Genomic DNA, 10427 nt, shown 5'->3' with positions numbered 1-10427 from the left:
CTAAATAATTTGACCTATTTAATATATAAAAATAAATAAAAAAATAATGTTTAATATCAATATTTATAATTTTATCAAATCTAATCAAACTTATTAATGAATCGAGTTCAAGCGTGAAAACAAAAAGCTCAATGGAGTTTTGAACTTTGAATTTTGTAATTAAACCAAGCTCAAGCTTGATAGTGTGTCAATTCTATTAGACATGGTACTGTTAATAAAAAAGGTTTAATTATAAAAGATACCAAGGGTGCTCTTATAACATTGAGATTTGGAGCTCTGATCATTGAAGATAATTTATTTGTTTCTCATAATTATTGATATTACTATCTATTTCAGTGAGATTAATTATGGTAATTTCATGTGCCGTTTGGATTCATGTGTTTGATTTGACTGTTGGGTCTTCTTAAAACCTGATGATTGTGGGACAGCAATCAGACTTAAACACTAGAATTATCTTCTAATTATTATGGTTTCTAATACTAAAAGCAATTAATGAATTAGTGATGTCTGTTTCCCACTCCCCATTAATTAATTAATCTTAATATCATATCATAAGACTCCACAGGGAAAAAATATTGACTACTTTGGATTGGACTTATGAATCGGTAATGCAATTGGAGGTTCACCTGATTGCTGCAATTGATAGCAGTGTTGAAACATAACACACAAGAAAGTAAATTCCTAAGTGGTTTGGTCAGCTGGACTGCAAGTTCCAGATATCATGGAACATTGGTATTTGGCAAAAATCAAAAACCTAAACCAATTAATTTCTTTTTGGAAACTTAATTGTTTGTCGTAAAATCAATTTGAGTTGACACATTTAATTTAGTTTTCAGCTTTAAAATTCAAAACATGGATTAACAAAGTAACAAAAAAAAAATTGATATTGTAGTAATAAAAAAATATTATATATATTTTTAAACAATATTAACTTCAATTATGTATGTATAAGACCCAAATTTATTTATGTGAGACTCCAACTGAAAAAAAATGATTTTCGCATTGCAATATTTGAATTAATCAATGTGGTGAAGTTGATATTCTCTTTCTCAATGTTTTTAATTTGATTTGAATTCCTTAATTTGCTCATTTTTGCAAGGAAGTATTCATTAATTATTCATTGTTCATGGCAAAAATGAATTTCAACAAATTAATTTTACAACTGAATAAAAAGAAATGGTTTTGATGAATCTGCAACATGTGGATGTCCAATCCCAAAGACCCCCGACCACCCTAGAAAAAAGTTTTTGATTCATCTTATCTTTTTAGTCTTTCTATAGAAAAGCATTGTAGAGGATAATCAACCCTATTTTACTTGTTCAATTTTCACTTTTCGTATACCACTTGCATTTCTATTTGTCAAACATAAATATATTATATTCTTTTTATTAAAAAAATTATAATCTAAAAGTAAAAAGAAGAATTACAGTGTCGATATTTAAATATTAAATATGATAAATGTTATTTTTTTAAATTGATTGAATTAAATTTTAAAATTAAATAATTATTATTCTAATATATATTGTGCATGTCCCTTTCAAATTAAGTTGATAAAAATTGTATGTTTGTAAAAAAGAAAAAAGACAAATTGATTAATTTTACTTCAAATTTTGCATACATGGAGCAACAAAAATAGATGTATGTTTATTAGTTCGATAATATAATTATAAAAACTAATATAGATATCTAATGCGTAATTAGGGTCTGTTTGACTTTAATTTTAATTTCCACTGCAGTAACTTGGTTCTCTCTTCTTCATAACAAAAATGCTACTTTCAATGTCCCTAATCCCATATTATTAAGTATCACACACACACACACACACACACACACACACACACATACACAAAGCAATTGAGCTTAAGTTATAACAAACAAAAATAGAAGGGACTTTTCTTTTCTTGTTTCAAAACTACTTTCAAAAAGTTTTCTACTATATTCCTTTTCACAAGTTAGGTGCCAAGCAAGTATGTATCACTCATTTGTACACAATATGTTGTCCTTTTATGGGCCAATTAAGGGCAAAATGTTCAATTTCTAAAATAAAAAAGCTTGTCATTTTCTAAGATCAAACTCGACAATACATTATTTTGCGAGTTTTACTATGTTCACGAATATGTTATAGTCAAAGAAACTGCCCACAAACTTTGTGAAAAGTGGCATCTTTGACAAAGAAGAAAAAAGGCACTGTGCTGAAAATAACAAGACATTCATGTAGCCATTCATGTAGCCACTAGAATAAAGATGAAAGCTAAAAAATATGAACCACAATTAGCTTTGCATGCCCCTCATATATATATATATATATATATATGTTCATTTATCGATACACATTCACAATCAATTTCATGTTCAAATACAGAGCCAAAATTGGAAGTATGGAGCAAATGAAAAAGTTTGGGTTTGTTTTGTTGGTGTTAAGTGCGTCAATGGTAGAGCAAATGGAGGGCAAGGGGTATGAGAAGCCACTGAACTGTGGCCACCTTAATGTGCTTCATACAGACTCGTTCAAAGCCAGCCAAAGTTCGAGATTAGAAGTTATTCAAAGGCTGTGGTTGGCTACTTCCCCAATCACTTCTGCCTCCTACAAATGTGCTGTTTCCAAAGGCTTCAATATGTAAACAATTTCTTTCTTCACCCTTTTCTCTCTCTCCTCTTATAATGTATTCGGATCCTCTCAATGATGTCCATGTGAAGTAATTATATCCCATATTTTTTTTTTTTTTGTGTAATTGAAATATTTAAGCTGATCGCGTAAAAAGAGGGTGCCCATTAGCTATCACTTTGTTTTTTGAGGAATAATATTTTAATGGGTTTAAGTCTGAACGCTCCATTTATCTTTTGAATGAGCACAAAAGTCACATTTGTAGGACACTAATCTAATACTAGTATTTATAATACGACCAAAAATCAACCAAAAATGATTGCTGTTTCAACAGTTTAAAGAACTAATCATTTGCCACAAACAATGCATTTGATAGGCTTTAAAGATACTCTTCAATCGATTGATGGAACAACCATCGAGTCAAATGACCCTATTTTTCAACACTCAAAAAATTATGGTCTTCCTCCTTTTCAAAAAAAAAAAAAAATTTGGTTTCGTTTTCATTGCCTAGGCTCTTTGCTTACATTAAGGGCAACAATGATCAGGCAGTGAAAATTAATATGACAGCACCAGTTTTGGTAAATATAAATCCACCAACTGGACTTCTCCATAATTTATCCTTTGTTGTTCACTTTCACATGCCCCAAAAATTCCAAAGAAACCCTCCCCAATCAGCTTAAGCACACCCAGTGAAGCAGCCTCAACACAAAATTGCAGCAGTGAGGAGATTTGGAGGCTTCATGGATGATTCCAACATCTTTGCTCAAATATTAACCTTGAAGAAAAGCCTCAAGGGCACTGATTGGGAATCATCATCAATACCAAATAAACACAGCGGGGACTCTCTGCTCTACAGTGCTGCTGGCTGCGACTCTCCCCTTGAATATGAGAATCGTGTAAATGAAGTGATGTTATGGTTTGATTAGCTTTCATTAATCTTAAACAGGAATACTAATACCGGATAAGAAAAGACATAAAAAAGGAAGAAAATAAAAAAGAGAGATTGTCCCATTCCTACTAATCAAAAGGATTTGATGCCCTAAGCTATAGACTGGGATTGGAGTTTCTTATTTCTTACTCATTCATCTTGTTTTTACTTTTCTTTAGTTACCCACTTGATCTATGGCTTTTTCAAAACCAGGGGAGTTTAGTCATTAGTGGCAGACAGACTGACTTATCACATAAGAAGAAAAATGAAAAACATTTTTATCTTTTTCCGTTTTCAGCCCAAAACAACGGGGAAATTAACAGTCAATTTGGTCAAAAGAGAAGGAGAAAAGAAAAAAAATTAAGTTAGAAGAATTTTCCATCTTCCCTGCCAAACATATAAGTTCAAAAAAAAAAAAAAAATCAACATGGTGTGAATGTTTATTGAATCAGGAGGCAGAGCAAAGATGATTTTGCACAGAATTATAAGAAATACTGTTTAATAAGCAGTTCAGATCAATCCTGGAGGCGTATTATCGTTCAAATTATTTCATATTTTATTAAACCAGATTATTATATACTTCTTTCATCAATAGATGCTCTTGCATAATTATAAGAGGAAAAAAACAGTCCAACAAGCAAACCAAAACTTTCTAGTAAAAAAGCCATACTTCATACAACGTTATAGTACTACTAATCTAAACTCTAAACTTTTCCTGTTCAAGAGTCCAAGATCGAGATCAAGAGATAGAAATGGTTACCACAATGCCAAAACTTGGATTGCCTAATATAAACGCTTCCTACAATCAGCTGTACCACAGAAGCAAGGCACCTGTTTTGTTTTGCCATCAGGACCAATAACGCTATCAATTGCATAATTATAGTCATATGTAAGTTCCTGTTCATCACATAACCATAATATTGTTAATCTGGAATTACAGTTGAAATATGAAACTACATAACAATGTATTAAAATGCACATTGAAATTTGGGGTTTTGATAGTAGGAGAAATGAACTGAGAACTTTTCCACTGGCCCAGGCATTTAGTGTTATCTCTCATCAACATTCATTCAAGGCCAATCCTATAGTTATTGATGATCCTAGTAATTAGTATAGAATACTGCTAGTCCAAAAGGGTGGGTTTTTGGGCTGTTCCACCAAGAAGAACAAGACTAGGAGATCAAAATATGCTAGAATAAAATCAATGTCAACAGAATCATCTACATGACAACATGTGCATTCGAGCTAACGTAATCATATTCAACGCATACAATTATAAAACATCAATTATCCAAGAATGTGAGATCCATGTGAGCTCGATATAGGTCCCAAATAAGCCCCCTTATTATGGATGGTTGAGATTCAATAATGGTAAAACTGTAATGAACAAAAAATTGCAGGTTATATGAAAACCCCATGGTGAAATGTCAACAAATATGAACCTCACAAAAAATGGCAAGATACAACCTAGATTTATTTGAACATATTGCATAAAACTAGAGATGAAAAGGCAAAAAATGGAAATAGGATGAAAAATCTAGAAGACAATGCAGAACAGCAGGAAAAGCTCCATTCTCATCACGGAAGCGACCACCATTTTTCACAATGCCTGTAAGAATTCTAATTATGTTCGTGTTTATTGTGATTCTGTTTCCAAGTCTCCTTGCCTCTCTTCTAAATGCAAACATTGAATTGGTTAAAGAAACAAATTGCATTTGTAATAAGGAATTGTTCAATCTGATTTCATAATGAAATTTAAGAGAATTAACATCCCAAAGAAAAGGTAAAACTATTTACATATCATTTTATTCATTTTCACAAACATCAATCATCTTAGATTGTAATTATTTTATCAGTTAGTATCACACTGCTTAAGCATCCCCATGCAAACTTAAGAAAAATTAACTTCGATTTTTCAACACAAACGGCTCAAGTGGGGTTCTGAAAATTTCATACAGAAATTCTCATGAAAATTCAGGTACACAATGCAACATATTACAAAACAAATTTGAAAATATGTAAAAACAAAATATGGGGACTAACCTGCATGGGAGGAATATTATCTGCAGCAAAGAGGACTATACGGGCAAGTCTAACATCATGGTGAGAGCTTAGTATGCATTGAACAAAGAGGTTAGGATCACAACTGTGATTAATAAATCTGGCAACATTACCAAAGGAACTGGCATCTATGCAAAACTCAGGCTCGTATTCACTTTCTAAAGTTTTCTCATCGACTTCATTCACACGGTTTGATGCAGGAATAGATACATCACGTAGGCGTCTCTATGAGGAGAAATGCATTAGAACATTTATAGAAATAATCCTATGCATGCACAGCAAAGCAAACACATAAAGGCACAAAAAGCATGCTGCAACAAGAACAAAAACCAAACAAGAACATAAAAGACCAGCATAGATGGACTGCTTCTTGGGAAGAGAAGCTTAAAAAAGTTTCTCACCAATAATTATAATTAACATCCAGTAAAAATAATTATAATTTAACATAATAAATTGAAAGATTAATGCTTATTTTGCTTCTATTATCAATTAGCATGATATCTAAGCACAAAAGCTACCACAACTAATAATTCTGCAAGTTGTACTTTCACATGTTACGAAATTTTAAATGATCAAACATGTAAGACTCTAGGAACTAGTTGAGTTATTCTCTTCCATAAATGTACTGTACCTCTCTTCCTCCCATCCCTTTCATAGTATGCCAGCAATCAATCTCAAATATGTAGTCATTTTCTGAAATATCTTCTAGTTCATCATTCTTCCTTAGAACTCCAACATATTCACAAACTGGTGCACCAGAAGGAATAAAGTCCCAAGATCTAACAGCCCATCCTTTGTCTTTAGTGCAATAAACCTGTAAGCAAGAAAAAGGTTTATAGAATATTTCAAATGCAAATATGCAACTCCATACCCAACATGCATTGCCTTTGCAGTTATGGGTGTTATACCTCAAGGTGGTATTTTAATCCCTGCTGAGATGTGCGATTGACACACTGTGGCCCACAGCCACATTTTGGACCACATTCAAATACAACATCTTTTGCTTCAAATAATCTGCAAATAATTAAATGGAGAGAAAGAAGGAACTAAGTAAAGACAATGTAATCTTGGAAAAGAAACAAAGAATTGGCACAATTCAAGTAAACATCACATAAAAACAGATAAAGAAAATCATGAAATATATTTAAATGAAGATGCGACCTGATCAATTGGCATGGTAAAAACAAAATATTAATTCAAGTAAAAGCAATGCAAAAATAACAACTAAAGAGGCATGGCAAACTCATAAAAGTTAACTAAAAGAATCAGCTGAAGTGCAGTAACATATGATCTGGAGAATTAAAGCAGTAACCAAGATATGTTTGAACTTCGAAGGAACCAAATGGAAGAGGGAAAGATAATTCAGTACAATTAGGAAGGCAAATATTTAGATATTATATTATGTATTCAAGTATTAAATCATGTTAAAATCCATATTATTGGAAGCCATTCAATAACAAGATAATAGACATTTGTGGGAACAGATGATGCATAAGGTAAATAGAACATGAAAGAAATGACCTAATATTTAGAAAGAAAATGTTAAAAAATAATTCCACTTCACTTATTTCAACTCAGCAAAGTTATAAAGCCCAACTTTTCAACGCCACATAATTCAGATCTCACCTGCCACCATCTTGAGACACATATGGAAAGTCACCACCATTAAGTTGAGCACAAGAACAAGACCTTGGATTGGTGCACTCTCCTTTGCAATTGCATCCCGGGGCATCCGGTGGGACACTTACATTTTTTGCAACTTGAATGGACTTGATATATTTAAAGCCTACAAAGATGAACCATTAAACAAAAAAAGAGTTGGAAAATATTTAAAAGGAGTAAACAGAGAAAGGAAAAGGATGCATCAAGTTTGATCTACATTAGTGCATCAAAGAAAATTTGAACAAGTAAAAATATATCCTTTATAAATAAGCATTCTCTAATAGAGCATAATATGTCCTACTTGCATTTAAGAGAAAAGGGAGACATACAATTTATTGACATGTGTCAAACAGCAATGTCTTTAAAAATCTCAACAACTACTCAAGTAGATTTATTGGAAAATTTCTAAAGAAATTTTTTTCAATTTAAATGCATGAAATTCAACTAGTCCTTTCAATGGTACAATGACAAACGGTAATGCAATAATAACAAAAAAGAAAAATAAAATAACCTAAATCAAAAAATAATTATGCCTCTTACCTACTAACTTGATCATATAAAATGAATAATGTAATATTCTCTCAACAAACTTATTTCCAAGTACAATGCATGCACAATAAGCTTAGCTGACAGTGCAGATATAGACATAACTAGTTAAGCACATATAGGAAACAGTTTGCTAGACAGCATGGGTATCTAGCCCTGCTAATACTCAACCCTACTCAATATTTCAACTTAACTTGCCTGTAGGAGCCACAGAAGGATTATACAAATTTAAAACAGGGATGCATTTGTCTTCTTGACCATTTGATATGTCCTTGCATACAAGCCTTGGCAAAGAGAAAACATTAAGTTAAACAGTGTGACTGACGCACATAAAAACTTATAGTATTTGCATTTGATGTCTAAGCAATCTATCCAAAGACATATTTAGAGTTCGTACCCAGGTGACTCTGATAGAACTCTAGAAACTTTTCCTTGCACAAAGTGAACCTAAAACAAGAAGTTAAATGACAATTGAGATAGAAATATAAGCTACAGCCTACAGCAAAATCCATGTTCCTATTACATGCATAAACCAATCTTAGCAAAAAATTGAGGTCCAATGTAGATGCCGCTCAAGAGATACTTCAAAGAAAATGCATGAGAAAAATGAGCCACTTTGTACTTTTTTATCAAAGTATGAGAAACATATTCCTTAACCACCAGATTGCCAAGCTATACTCCAAGTAGTTGACTATCAGTTTCATTAGCAAATCATGATAAAAGGCCAAAAGAGAAAATAAAAATGCAGGCAATGTCTTATTAATTAATTGAGCAATGTGTTTGTGTATGTTTGTGTATGCATGCACGTGTATGTGTTCCATTTCCTTGTATCCTAGCGAAAATAGCCTGACAGTCAACGAGCCTAATAAGTAGAAACCTTTTACAAAATTTAGACATCAAAGGAACAACAAAAAAAGAAATAAATAACACAAATATGGGAACACAAAAAGATTAAGATATAGTTAAATCATAATTGCATCCTAGATCACAAAATCTAAAGATACCAAAACAAAAAATTTTGATCCAAATTATCCAAAATATCCAAAATACTCTATTATCACAGTTGATAAGATCTTCACCCATTTTTTCACAAACCACGGCATTCAAACACATAAACCTCAATAAGGATTTTGTAATAAAATAAATTGCATCACTTAAAAAGAAACAACACAGAATCCGTAAAACATCTTACTTTTTTTGTTTTCCCTTTTACAAAACAAAATATTAACAAACATCAATGCTTAATTCTATCTAAAACCCTTGAAAAACAAAATAAACAATTCACCTTAGCAAAGTGGAGGTAATACTTATTGAACAACCTAAATTTATTTTTCACTGCCATAGCCATACTTATACCAGGAATAGAGGCTAAAATATCACCATAGTTGCCTTGTTTTGAACCAGTTTCTTGTAGATCTGCAACATCTTTTTCAGCGGTTACAGAACCATTATCAAGGTCATAAATATTAGATACACACTCCGAAATTGAATGATCAACTTTGAGTTTTTTGACCATGAGCTTGTCTTGAGAATCATTAAATGGTTTCTTCTTCCGGCTGCAACCATAATAGGGTCTCTTCTCCAAACGAATACTCTGGAGTCTGGGGCTAACTCTAGTATTAGGTGGCCTTTTTGAGTCAGTTGCGTTGGATATCTTCTCAATGCTTGAGTTACTACCATTTGGTAGATCTTGAAACCTTGGGCTAACTCTTCGCTGCATTGCCATTAAAAATTGAAACCAAACTACAAAATATCTGCATTCAAAAATTTAGAATAAATTAAAAAAATAGAAAATTTCTACAACAATCACGTCTACATATTACAATTCCTCTCTAAATTTTCATAGGAAGAAGAATGGAGAGATGATTGATGAATTAATTAGACACATTCGAGCTTGGAGTTTAAAAAGGAGAGCGAAGAATTCCTACCTGTAAAAGGAAAGTATGAATGCTGGGAGGAAATTGCCGTCTTGATCCTCTCCAGTCCACTCTAGGGTTTACAGAGTAATTACCACTACTTTACTTTGTACTACTGTCGTTGACAAAGGTTTTAAAGGCCGAGAGCCGCGGGAAAGCTGAAATTTTGATTATTTCTTATAATAATTTGGTTCCGGATCCCTTATTTTTCGGCCTTGGCAATGCTACAACTGCCGAAAATCACTTCAATTATCATAATACAATTAATTAATTAATTATAATTTAATTGTGTACATTTATAATAATATTACATGATATTCACATTTATAAGTGATGTTCTTACACGATTTTATATTTTAATTGAATAATAATAGAATTATAATAAAAATAATTTAATGTTTATAATCTTATTAATATATATAATTATTTTATATCTTTTTTTTATTTATTAATTAAGATTGGTGTCGTTAGTCAATTTTTATAAAATAACTACTATATTACTCGCACTTTGCCACGAGATTTATTTAACTTTTTTTTGTTAATTTTTAATGTAATTCTAACGTACAATAAATTAAAAAAATAAAAATTTATATATATAAAATTTTATTCTTAATTAAAATTTAAAAGCAAATATGATTAGTAGAGACAATCTATAATATGAAACACACTCATAAAAAATTAAAATTTCGAATGATTAAATTCTAAAGAT

General features: G+C 31.5%; 1 protein-coding gene and 1 pseudogene across 2 annotated transcripts; one reads left to right on the top strand and one right to left on the bottom strand.

Moving 5' to 3' along the window:
• Positions 1 to 2340: 2340 nt before the first annotated feature.
• LOC149520020 (uncharacterized) lies at positions 2341 to 4242 on the top strand (annotated as a pseudogene).
• On the bottom strand, positions 3345 to 9944 carry LOC111308146 (histone-lysine N-methyltransferase, H3 lysine-9 specific SUVH4-like). 2 transcript variants are annotated; one of them, XM_089750737.1, is made up of 10 exons: positions 9731 to 9944; positions 9088 to 9556; positions 8200 to 8249; positions 8001 to 8086; positions 7221 to 7380; positions 6503 to 6608; positions 6226 to 6408; positions 5577 to 5819; positions 4294 to 4364; positions 3345 to 3483 (listed from the first exon to the last, which is right to left on the bottom strand). In XM_089750737.1, the coding sequence occupies exons 2-9, from the start codon at positions 9526 to 9528 to the stop codon at positions 4317 to 4319; spliced, it is 1317 nt and encodes a 438-aa protein (XP_089606863.1). In that variant the 5' UTR covers positions 9529 to 9556; positions 9731 to 9944; the 3' UTR covers positions 3345 to 3483; positions 4294 to 4316. The 2 variants fall into 2 exon arrangements, with proteins under 2 accessions (XP_089606863.1, XP_089606854.1); XM_089750728.1 differs by having other exon boundaries at positions 4294 to 4430; positions 9731 to 9941.
• Between the last annotated feature and the right edge of the window lie 483 nt (positions 9945 to 10427).

The sequence above is a fragment of the Durio zibethinus genome, chromosome 2, assembly GCF_047325235.1.
Source record: "Durio zibethinus cultivar Kanyao isolate XHJ-2024 chromosome 2, ASM4732523v1, whole genome shotgun sequence".
Lineage (NCBI taxonomy): Eukaryota > Viridiplantae > Streptophyta > Magnoliopsida > Malvales > Malvaceae > Durio > Durio zibethinus.
Note: the sequence above shows the minus strand (reverse complement) of the source record. Positions and strands in the feature narration are given on the sequence as shown.

Excerpts from the sequence above, each read along its gene's own strand:
- LOC111308146 (XM_089750728.1), bottom strand. The coding sequence starts at position 9,528 with ATGGCAATGCAGCGAAGAGTTAGCCCAAGGTTTCAAGATCTACCAAAT. Across the intron at positions 8,087-8,199 it reads GTTCTATCAGAGTCACCTGG|GCTTGTATGCAAGGACATAT; the intron begins GTACGAACTCTA and ends CTCTTTGCCAAG. Across the intron at positions 6,409-6,502 it reads GATTAAAATACCACCTTGAG|GTTTATTGCACTAAAGACAA; the intron begins GTATAACACCCA and ends TCTTGCTTACAG.